Source organism: Rhinatrema bivittatum, chromosome 3 (assembly GCF_901001135.1).
Source record: "Rhinatrema bivittatum chromosome 3, aRhiBiv1.1, whole genome shotgun sequence".
NCBI classification, from domain to species: Eukaryota; Metazoa; Chordata; class Amphibia; order Gymnophiona; family Rhinatrematidae; genus Rhinatrema; species Rhinatrema bivittatum.
The window spans coordinates 473,507,853-473,520,364 of NC_042617.1; the positions used below are offsets into that span (position 1 = coordinate 473,507,853).

Here is a 12,512-nt window from a genome sequence, read left to right on the forward strand (position 1 = left end):
TGAGCTTTCCTAGATTCTAAATAATGCTGGATCCTAAATGGTGTAACAATTTAAACACGGTCCAAAGATATCACAAGGAATATACCAGAGTGATGATAATGCGAGTTCACATATGGTGGAAGATTCATGTAACTGGATACAAGTCAGTCAGAGGACCATGCAACCACTGAACTCCCTATCTACTGCTCCGGGACAGTAGAAAAGAAATCACCGTAGTAAATATACTTGTTGACACAGTACCTACACATAGGTCTGGCTAGCAGCTCTTCTAAAAAAAAAAAACTCAGTGTTAAACACAGCATGATGTCACTAAAAGACCACAAAACTTTGTTTACCACCCAGTACCGACCATTACAGCAATTTTATTTGTTAACAGTCCCCACAACAGCCAGACCTGGCAGAGATGACAAGTTCTAGTCCTGGAATTGTTGCAACCGTCCATTCCCGATGGCTTCACTCCGCCTACCTTTCTTTCTTTGCACCTCCTCTTGCTGCCGCGGCGTCTGCCTGCCGTCCTCTCCGGCGTCCCCGGACCGGCTTGGGCGCTGCCTCCCGCCATGCTCCGCTGGTACCTTAGGGCGCGCGTACCGCATAGCCCTCACTCTTATTTCCTACTTGGCGCAAACCTCAGGGGTGTCCCCCTGTGATGACGTCACGCTGCCCGGATATTTAAAGCCTACATTGTTTGCTAGCCTTTGAGTTAGCAAGGGGATATCTTACGGATGGGATTCGCTCTCCGTACCCTGCTACTCTGCCTCTCCAATTACCATTGGACTCTTAACGCTAACGGGGTACCCGCTCCTCGGGGGCCTCACTTGCTTTTCAGGTCGCTATCAGGAAACCAGTACTCGCTCCTCGAGGGCCCATGTTCCCTGACTTGCTGCCTGCTCCTACCTTCTCTTCTGCCTGGAAGGATTCGCTATCTTCAACACCAGTGAGTACTACCATCTTCACCTCAGAGCTGTCTCCCTGGAGCCAGGTACTCGCTCCTCGAGGGCCTGCCTCCGTTCCAGCCCTAGTGCCATCTCCTATGTGGAACCGCTGTGTGAGTACATTACCTTCAAGCCTCTCAGCTCTCAGGGATCAGGTACTCGCTCCTTGAGGGCCTGCTCTCCCTATTCTGGGGTTCTCCATACTGGGGCTTTGTGCATATTCCACTGTACTCATTCTCAGTTCTTTCCACTACAGCACTGCTACCGGAGGAGTCGCTGTTCCAGCGCCTGAGGGACACTAGCCCAGCTGGGCTACTTCTGCTGCTCACTACTGCCACCTCTGGTGGCTTCATCACATTGTCTAATAAAAGATCAATCTCTGGGTTTGTGTGTCCTAAGCTGAGCCTGACCTGTGGCCCCTCACGGGACTCCCCCCCCCCCCATGGACATGGTCAGCTGCTACAGTATCCAAAGGTCCACCCAAACCTCACTAATTATGCTGCAAAGAAGTTTGGTTTTTCAGGACTGCCTGAATTTTGAATCAAAACCCCCATCCTAACCCCACTCTCCTCTGTGTATATATCCCTCGACCTTCAATGTTCTTACGCCTAGTTGTATACTTCCTGTAACCCCCAATCTAACTCCAGTCTCCTCGTTGTACATATCCTTCTCCCCCTCAAAGTACTTACGCCTCCTCCTTTGTAAATTATTTTCTAACCCCCCCCCCAATCCTCCTCCTTGATTACTTCCTAGCACCTACCCTCTTATCTTTTCACCCTTTAAGCCCCTCGTTGATTGTAATAACTGTTTCCACATTGCTGTTATAAATGTATCTAATAGTTCACCGTTTCTTGTAAAGCCTGTTGCTACATTCTGTTTTAATGTAAACCGATTGTTCACAACGATGGTCGGTATATAAAAGACTTAAATAATAATAATAATAATGCAAATAAAAAACTCAAACATTCATGATGGAAATCCTGAAAAACCAGCCCACATATGGTACTTATGGACCACAGTTCACCAACTCTAAACCTGGCAGAGACAAACCCCAACATTCCACTTCACCCACCTTTCACCTCTCCCCCCTCCACCTCTCCTCTCTCTCTCTCCCATGCTACACTTCTTTCCCACTTACGACCTCCATGTGTACCTTCTTTCACTTATGTCCTCCTCAATAAAGAAATCCAGAGTCAGCAACAATGGGCCAGTGCAAGACTGGGCGCTCCTGGGCCCCATGGGCTTCTTGTTTAGAAAGGAAGGAAGCCTGTGGCAGGGGAAGGAGAAGCAGTGACCGAGCTTCTCATTGTCCCCTCTGCACTGCCAAACTCTTCCAGGCAAAGACATGTCTCCTCCTTACTGGCCAAAAGTGGGATGGAGATGCATCAGTAGGGAATTCAGGCACCCCACCACTTTTGGGATCTGGGTGACAATATTAGAAGTTTAGGCATGCAGGTGTCTGGGAAATTTCCAGCCCTGATGTAAGCCCTATCGGGTTTTTTTTTTGTTTGTTTTTTTTTAAATATGTTATTTGGATCCCAATGTGCTTTGCAGATGTCGGTTGGCCCTTTCTCCAACTGCATTTAACATTTTTCTCCATCGCTGAAGTTAAGTTTTTGAGATCTTGAATATCATAACTATGCTAAGATTTCTTTTGCCGTTCTTAGCTGAGGATCAGTCATCATCTGGATGAGTTACAAAATGTTTCAACTCTGTTCATTTATGGCAGGTCCAAAATAGTCTTGAATTTATTATGAACAAGACTGAGGCTGCCTGGGTAATTAAGCCTCTCTTTAATAAAATCCTCTTCACGATTGGTATTGGGTGATCGGGTCTTGCCTTTAAACAGTAAGATGGTAACTTTCATACCGGAGCCCGGGCGCGCATTGGCTCATGTGCGCCCAGATTCGCAGCCATTATATAACTTGCACGTCTATATGCACGCATGCTATAAAATAGCCTGACCTCACGCACGTGGGTGCCTGCCTATGCTCATAAATCCAGCTTCTACCACGTAAGTTGGAGAATTTTAAAAGGGGCACACGTCCACGCCAGTTTCACCAATTTGTCCATCAGTTCGCCCAGTTAACAGCTAGGTCCTCCAAATCGCGCCTGATTTGATATTTGATAGTCCGCACTCCTCCCAGTTACCCCAGACCCCTTAAACACCTGAGAAATGGCTCTTTTTTTATTTTATAACTTACACCTCATCCCTAGCAGAAGTAAACTCAGGTGACAGGGGATCAGGACATGCGCCCAGGCGCACAAATATTTGTGGGCATGCATCTGGGCAGCTTTTAATATTCGGTGGGCACGTGAGCATACCTCCCAATTTTGGCACACCCCAGACTTCTATAATTCACCTCTAAGACAAGACAGTAATTAAAAAAAAAAAAAAAAGACTACGCATGCGCCCATACACGCAAATATCAGCACTGGAATTTTAAATCGTGCGGGCATATGTTTTAAAATACATCAACCGTGCATAAGTATGCTCCTAATTTTAAACAGTTACTTGAGCACAGCTAGCACACATGGTCTTCCATAGGACTTTGTCGGCTTTTACGCGCTTATATAAGCAGATTTTAAAACATGCTCAAGTGAGGCACTTTCCAATTAGTCCACCAGTTTGTCCAGTTAATAGAGAGGTATTTCAGAACCCTCTGATTCTTCATCATGCGTGACTTCTCACCTTGTTCTATGAGCTGTAAAACTCAAGATCTGCACTCTTGCTCCTCATCAGGAGCAGCAGTAAATTTATGCGGATATCTTGCATATGCGTTGTTATATTCTCGGGCATGCAGGATAGGCCACGAGCCAGCTTACTCACCCCAACACCGGTCCCCCTGAATGCAGCTGTCCACCACCATTCCTACAGCCATCTGATGCACCCACCGAACTCAGACACATTTAAAGGGGCCATGGCAGGAAAAGACCCGTGATGCCCTCAGATTACATTGCACACCTAGCCCTATAAAGGGCTCTCTCTGCCTCAGCAGCGGGTCGACTACCATCCAGGTAGTGTGAGTTACTGCTTCAATGCCTTACCTCTTCGCTTTCTGCCTCGTCCGGCCTTCCCTTGCCTCCTCGTCTCCAATCGTACCCTGCCATCCGCAGCTCAAGCCTTGCTGTGCCCCCCTTTGACTGACCCATGGTATTGACCATAGCCTAGGACCTGACCTTCCTTGTCTGCCACCTGCCTCAACCATAGCCTGTAACCTGATCTTCCTTGCCTGCTGCCCGTGACTACAGAACCTCTCTTCGCCTTCACCAGAGACATTCACCTAAGACCTGCCGGTCCCCGGAACCCAAAGGTTCAACCTGCGGGGAAAGGAGCTGGTCAAGTCAAGCTTCTGCATCTTCTCTCATCCACTGGCAATGAGGACCTACTGGGCATTCCCAGTAGGTGGCATCAACCTCACTCCATCACAAGGGCCCACGGCTTTGACATGCATGCTGCAATTTTCAGTTTTAAAATACAGAGTTCCACATGATTGTGTTGGCTCTACCCTGGAATGCCCATTCCCCACCCCCCTTCTTCCTCACACGGCACAGGTACATACACGTGTAATTTGTGACCTTTTAAAATCCACATTGCGCATGTGGGCATTTTTATAAATATCATTTAGAAATAACTGTCAACAAGTTATTTATTTATTTCCACAATTTCTATTCCGTTGATCCACCGATCTCAGCGGACTACAGTCAACATACACAGAAAAGCATAACAAAACCTTACGCAACACAAAACAAACATGCCAAGGCAACTAGAAAGCAACATTACTACATATCTCTAGGGGAAAATAACAACAGCTTAACAATATCGAAAAATGCTCAGTCTGGGAAGGCTAGAGAAAAGAGATACATCTAATTTCTTCCTAAACTGAAAAGGATCACTTTCTGCTCTAATAGCTACTGGAAGGCTGTTCCAGAGAGCAGGGCCTGCGATACAAAAGATCTGCATGCGAGAGGTTGCTAAATCGGGCAAGGGAGAGCAATGCAAATGCTGTGATGAGGAGCGGAGGCAGCAGATGAGGTGGAGTCTGCTTAAAGAAGAAGACACAATTGGCTGAAGGAGCCAGAGTGTGGAGAGCTTTAAGCATCAAAAGGAGGACTTTAAACTTCACCCACCAGGCTATTGGAAGCCAGTGAAGGCTAGCTAGGGTTGGAGAAATAAGGTCACACATTCTAGTGTCTGAAATGAGCTGGGCTGCAAAGATTCTGTATAAGCTGGAGTACCCCTAAGTAGGTATCGGGGAGCCCCAAGAACAGAATGTTGCAGTAAAGACAGAATAAATGATTAAGTTATAGGCGACAGCTCAGTAAAAATAGATCTCACCTACACCTTGTCTATCTTTATTTCTATGGATCCAAGTAGACATAACTTAACAATCACATCACTTTCTTCATTCATTTTATTTCCCATCATGCCAGAATAAATGATTACAAGATAAGTGTATCCCAAGGCTCTTATCCTTCAAAAAGAGAATGAAATATTTCTACATTTTGAAAACATGAAAATAACTATCAGCAAAAAAAAAAAAAAAAAAAAAAATTACAATAACTTCTGAGCTGGCAAGACCAAAAAAAAAAAAATATACTTCAAGGGATGGAATCATATAAGCAAGGTGAAAAAAACAACCACCCCTTTCAGAAGGGAAATAAGCAGTCCTCTGTTTCAGCATCCTTAAGGCAGGAAAACAGAAAAGCAATGACTGGTAAAATTAGCTTTTTTGAAGTAGGTATATGATAAATTGTTTTTCACAAATTGCCTTTTTTAAATTAGGCAACTGAAAATATTACTTGCCAAACCAAAAAATGATTTTTTTTGTTTTGCATGCCAGGCTATTTGCTTTACTGATAAGATACAGTTAAATTATTCTCTCTTGATAATTTTCATTCCTTGAGTCCTGCTAGACCAGTCATCACATTCGGGATTTCCCCCTCCACAGATGACAAATAGAGAGGTCACACCTCTTTTATGACATCACTTTAGGCTATAAGAGATGTGTGGTCTGAGACCATTGCCAGTAGTCTCTATCTCCGGCAACTGCAGACTCAAATGTCAGCTCCAAGAGCCTAAGTTTGGCCCTGGTTTGGTCAAGTCCTTGCTGCTCCTGGGGCAACAGCCTCTGGAGGCTGCTTCTCCCAGTGGGAGCACTGTCCCAGACATTGTACCTGGTTGAGTCCCTGAGAGATTATCCCTGTACCCTCAGGGGTCTGAGGAGTCCCCAGGAGAAGGTTCCAGATTGTTAAAAAATGTGCCAGAGAAAAGAGCCTATAAAAAAACAGAAACAAAAAAAGGGAGAAAAGGGCCAACAAGGCTGCTCTCTCACTCTCTTTCTTCCTCTCCTCTGCCCCCTTCCTCTCCCTGGTGTTTGGCTGGAAGGCAAAAAAAAACAAAAAACCAGACATAGCAATGGGGGAAGCATCAAGCAGGAAGAAGCCAATCTTGCAAGTCCAATCCGCAGCGTGAGCCCTGGAGGTGGTGAATAACAGCTGGGCCAGCAAAGGGGAGGGAAAAAGACAGATTTGTCAGCCGTGCCAGGAAGTTAGAGGGAAGAGCATCTCCACTGCGAAGGGGAGAAAGCTACACCACATCCTGCAGGAGAAGAGCAGCAGCTGCGGTAGCACTGCTGCAGGGTACTACCCTAGCACTGCAAAAGACAGCTGCTTTCTTTTTGCTTTCTCTCTGCTTACCATGCCAACATTTTTTAAGCCCTATGGTCATGCACAGGGCCTGTTTTTGGGCCTAACAGGTCCCAAGCAAGGCTGGATCTTTTTGCCCAGTGTATCAGGGGAAGGGATCCCAGGAGGAAGCTAGCCTTTCCCCCTAGTCTGTTAGGAAAGATTGAACCTGGCCAGCCACAGTTTGCTGAGAGACGCCCAGCCAGTGGCAGGTAAATTGAACCTACGCCCTCTAGAGCAGTGGTTCTCAACCTTTTTTCCGTCATGACACACCTGACAGATGATGCTCACATGCATGACACATTGCACACTACATTTGACAGCTATACTAAAAAAAAAAAAAATCCTAGATATTTTGTTGAAAATGATGCAGGAGAAAGATAACATTTTTTAAATTTCAATAGCTGCTTCTAAATTATTAAATGTTATTTTTTTCACAAAAATGTTAATCCTTGCTTACCGCATCAGTGAGAAATCTGGGACTGATATGCATATGCAGCATACAATTTTTCAATACAAGCTCTCATGCATTTCACAGTCAACCTCAGAAAGTTCTGATCTCTTCTGGAGTTTATACAGAGCAGAGTTAGGAAGTTTCTCCTTTTAACTCACCAGACAAAAAAATATATTAAAATTCTGATATCCCCTCAGTAATAGTATTTCAAAATCCCTTCCTGCCAGCCAATTAATGAAATAACATGAAAACCTGCTAAAAAGACATTTAGAAATTATACAGCAGACCAGCCATACCATAAGAGTACTAACATCCAGGACTTGAACAGTAACAACCTTACCTATGAAAAAGTAAGACTGCAAATATAGAACACAATGCACTTACTATTGGAAAAACAAAGAAAGCCAGACTGCTCTAAATTCCTACACAGAATCTACATCCTAGTTAGCAGGATTCCTGTCAAACATGCAGAATGCAACGGACTCTAATCTAATGCAGAATAAAATAGCATAAATTATAAACGAGCATACAGAGAGAAACTGAAATGCCAAGAAGCCGGGGGGGGGGGGGGGTAGGATACAGCATTTCTGTAACATTTATAGCTTGGATTGGTGGTGGCAGTGATTGCCTGGGGTGAGGGGAAAGCAGCAACAGATAGTGCTGATGAAGAATGTTAAGTACCAGCTCCTTACTCTGCACTCTCCTCAAGCAGCAAGCACCCATGGCTGTTATAGAAAGCATAGGCTTGCTATGTCAAATTTTTGGTGACACACCTTCCACCCCTTGGTGACACACCAGTGTATCCAGACATGCGGGTTAGGAACCACTGCTCTAGAGGAAGTGATGGGGGCAGCTCGGTTATAAGATCACCTCTATGAAAGGGTCTGTCTCCTCTGCAGGCCCATGGGATCCAACAGTCCCTTGGCAGGAGGGTTTTTCCCTAGACTTTATAATGGTGATGCACAAGGCAGGAAGAAAAGGAAGAAGTCGATTTACTGGAGAGGTCTTTGTCCCATGACCCTTCTCCTGACCCATTTTGGTCAGTATTACCCTATGTGGCCTGCAATACAACTGCCTGTTTATTGCCTTAATTTGCTCCACTCATTCTCTTCCCATTCTTTAACAGAATCACAACTTATAACATGACTTGCTCTCAAAAGTTCATGTACTTTTTTTTTTTTTTTAATTCTGTCATTCAGTGACAGATTAAGGGGAGGAGAGAAGATGTGGCAGTCCCCGGGGCCTAAGCCTACAGGTAGCCCATACAAGGTCAGATTTAAGTTTAAAAGTAAACAGATGTTACATACATGACATAGCAAGAGTAGGGCGGGGTCCCAATGCCGGGCTACCTCCTGCGGTCCAGGGCATCCGTAATCAGTCCCTACTTATATTGGTCCAATAAAAGGTATCACGACACGTAAAGAATCTCTTTCCTTTACTTTCCATCAGCCTCATCAATATCAAGTACATAAGTTCGCTCTGTCACAGGAACTGCATCTGCTAGTTTGGTTAGTTAATCATTTTGGGGTTCTAGTTACAAATGCATTCTTGTTCAAAGGTCTCTACACTACTGAATATGAAATGCCAGCAGTGCCATCCATCAGTAAATAGAAAAAAAAGATACTAGGCCTGATTTTATCAAGAATTTTCTCCCATTTCATACCCAAGGGAAAATGAAAAAAAAAAAAAAAAGAAAGAAAGTTAGTTACTCACCACAAACTGAACCACATCTTCAGGTTTGTGCTTTGCCGATTTGAATGCAGCTAACCAGGTCACGACCAGAATATGGTACTCTACATGCCCAGACATCATCTTTCCACGAATCTCCTCATACTCCAGGACAGATACATCAATTCCCGTGTGAGAATTCTGAATTTGCCTAAGACCAGAATAAACATTGCATGCATTGATGGGTATTTTATGCTTTGTACTCTATGATTTATTTAACCAATTTCTTTATACATTTCACTGCTGACATATGTAAACTCTGGGCTGATAATCCTGGATAAGATCCCAGAAACCACACCTCAAACATAATGTCGAAGGTTAAATCTTCCCAAATTGTTAATTCATCTGAGAGACCAAGATCTATTGAACAGGGGAAGTATAATATTGCAGACCCTGCACATTGCATTTACTCAACTCCTACTGTAAAGTTCTTGATACAGCACTGATTATCACTTAAGTGTGGACAGCAACAATAATCACACTGATATGGTTTCCAACATAACTTTTACTGATGAATGGTGAAAATGATGAAAGATCTTTATTGTCCACATTCTCATAATATGGTGTACAAGTTCCAAAGTTCTTTCATAATAAATCTATGACCCTTAGTTTTATTTTCATTTCTTCGGATTTTCCTTAAATGCCAATTATCCAAATTTAATAATTATCCTGTTCAATCAGGTGGTGGGGGTTACCTCCCTCCCAACTGATAAATAGCTTCTCTTTAGTCATTTTGTATTCCCTGACAAAGATCCAATTCTCCTACTTCTCCTCTCCTATCATCATATCCTTGAGATGATAGTGAACTGCAGAAAAGGTCCACAAAGTCTCCTTCCTCTCTAATTTACTCCTTTTCCTCTTGGATGACTCCAGCGTCATTCCTCCTGTGGATGCCGATGATCCTTTGGTCCTTTCTCAGTGAAAAGAAGCTCTCTATTGGATATAAACTCAAAAATATGAGTCCCTAACTAATTGGATACGTAGTAAAAGCAAAAAGAAAAACCTTCACTCACTGGAAAAATCAAAACTATGAGGCCTTCCCTTTTAAAAAATTAAAAAAAAACCTCCCAACCCAGGAGCAGGTACCCTTATTACTCACCCTAGCTACCTTCCTGACCCCCACCCCCATACTCACCAAATTCTCACTGGTGATCTAATGGGGGCCCAGAAGCAACCCCATATCTCCAGGATCCAGCAGCTCCATTTTGAAAAATGGCACTAGATGCTCTTTGCCTCATCATGTGACAGGGGCTATCCAATGGCACCAACAGCCCTGTCACACGATAGAAGGCTATACAAAAAAAAGAGATCACGAAATTGTGGGTTTTTTTCTATTGGTTTTTTTTTCAAAAATAAAATGAAACAATGTCATTGATATTGTCTATGTCGGTTCAAACAAATGCACATCTCTACTATTAACAGCTAGGCTTCTTTCATCAGGTCAGCAAAGAAACAGTGCAGTTACACTGGGTTTAAATAGTACACACTCAGCAAAGTCAGGTCAGGGCTTCTTAAGCCTGTCCTGAGAACCCCACAACCAACTGTGTTTTCAGGATATCCACAATTATATTTATAAAAAAAAAATGTACTCATACTAATCCAAGTGTTCAAGGCAGCTTACAGTAAATAACATAATAAAATATAACAATAAAAGTAAAATAAAAACAAACTGACAAAATTGATTCATCCAAGCTTGCAGGAATTAGCTGTACCCTTTAAGTATTATGTTAATACTATATCTTAAAGGAGAAGGTGGACCTAAGCGCAGGATTCACATCAAATTAATTGTTCTTGAATTTTTAGATGCAACATTGTATTTTGTTTTATTTCTATGCTTTACATATTTTTGTAAACCGGTGTGATGTGTCAAGGAACCTCGGAATAAAAAAGCAATAAATAAATAAATAAATGAGGATAAAAAAAGAAAAATCGTGTAATGCGATAACACTTATAGTGGCATATAAGTTAGGACGATAAATCAAATAAAGTAATTAGCAAAATGAATGTAATATAACAAATAGAATCTGAATTTTGGAATAGTTTTAATTAAGAGGAGGTCTATAAGAATTTAATTAGATGTACAAAAGCAGTTACCTAACTGGATGTTAAAATATATATACCCCCGAATTTAGTTGTGATATATTTATATATACTCCCGAACAGATATATTGCAGAATACGACTTTAGTAAGAAGCGTGTATCAATACTATTTGCTAAGCAAAGCTTTGCGTATACAATGCACAGTCATAAGCCAAATCACCAGACAAGAATCAGGCAGAGCTTAGCGTTTCTGTGATTTAGACTGCCGGGAGATCAGATACAGTTTATCAAAGCGAAGAGCCGTTCACCCAAAGAACAAAGCCCGGATCTTGCTTCAGCGGTGGGTTCCGAGTGCCCCGGCTCCTTTGCTAGGTCTTGTAAAGCTGGGATCGCTTCGGCCCTGCCTGACGAAGGGAGTCCCGGGCCCCGGGGCACTACTAGAGCGCTGGGAAGTGAACGTCGGAATGCAGGCACGCGGCGTTTGGAGTATGGAACCAGCGGGAGCTGTTTAGCTTCCTGGTTTATATTTATTTGTGATTGGCAACCTTTCTCAAACAAAATAAGAATAGCTGCCCGCCGGTTTAGGGAATGAAATTAGGGTGCGGTTTGTTTGGAAGGCAAGTTGCTGCCCCGGCGTGGGAGCGTTGGATTTGCTGTGCACTGACCTCGTGGTGACCAGGACGGCAGGCATAGCTGGAGCAAGCGAGCGCACCCGCGCCTTCTCCCCTCCGTTCCCGACCCTGACGGTCGATTGTTCCGGGCTATGGCGGCTTCGGCTGACGGTCACGAGACCGCTGCGAGGTGGCCCCAGCTGCTGCCGCTACCGCTGCTGCAAAACAGCTCGGGAGCCCACGTTGTTGCACAATAGCAACTAGCAGAGGCGGCAAGGCAGTGGCCGATTGTAGATGCTGAAAGGGCAGGGGGCACCACAAAAAAAAAGTCGATAAATAAAGATGCTTGTTTGCTGTTAGGTTCATGAAAACATAGGGAATAAAATCGTAAAATACGCAGCAACAAAAAACAGATTTTCCACCGTAGTCGGCAGGATTCGAACCTGCGCGGGGAGACCCCAATGGATTTCTAGTCCATCGCCTTAACCACTCGGCCACGACTACTTCGATGTTAAATGATTTTTGATTTGAGAACAAGTTGGATCTACCTTGCTGTCTTGAATAATGTTAGATTGAGGATTATATGTTTTACAATGCTATATTTACTCCCGTCACAAAATGAAACTGAAACTTAATTTATGACTTGATTTGCTAGTTTTAGAAAGAGGTAAATGTGTACAGGAAGGGTAAAAGCTATTATGACACACCTACAGATTTGCAAGCAAGGTGCCTCACTGTTTCACACTTTTTGAGAAGATTTTCAAAGTTAGTTGTTAAAATTTATATGCACCTTTTCACTCTGCTAGGGGAAGCAGAAAAGCAGTGGATAAAATTAAAAGGAGATATTGTTAAAGTTAGCTAACCTTTTTATTAGAAAATTAAATAAAGGTGAAAAGAAAAAAACACAGGTTTTCTAATAAACTGGCCAGCAAAAAGGTAAGGGAAAAAAAGGTTAGCATTCATAAACTACAAGAGATCACAGGAAAACAACGACAGGCAACGTGCAGGTGCTCCTCCTCCTTCCTGCCCGCGTGGTCCCAGAAGAAAAATTTTGCTGGA

At 43.4% G+C, this 12,512-nt stretch overlaps 1 protein-coding gene and 1 non-coding gene across 7 annotated transcripts in view; both read right to left on the minus strand.

The window, feature by feature from the left end:
• The window catches only part of HS1BP3 (HCLS1 binding protein 3), a 187,113-nt gene extending 175,347 nt beyond the window's left edge, over nt 1-11,766 (minus strand). Inside the window, exons 1-2 of one of the 6 annotated variants that reach the window (XM_029595981.1) lie at nt 11,508-11,766; nt 8,788-8,953 (exon numbers count right to left, since the gene is read on the minus strand). In XM_029595981.1, coding sequence (XP_029451841.1) covers nt 8,788-8,953; nt 11,508-11,533 — 192 coding nt within the window. In that variant the 5' untranslated portion in view covers nt 11,534-11,766. The other 5 variants (XM_029595982.1, XM_029595984.1, XM_029595986.1 and 2 more) reach the window with 5 other exon arrangements.
• Nucleotides 11,767-11,875: 109 nt separating this feature from the next.
• TRNAS-AGA lies at nt 11,876-11,957 on the minus strand. Its single transcript has one exon. It is a non-coding gene; the product is annotated as a tRNA-Ser (tRNA).
• Between the last annotated feature and the right edge of the window lie 555 nt (nt 11,958-12,512).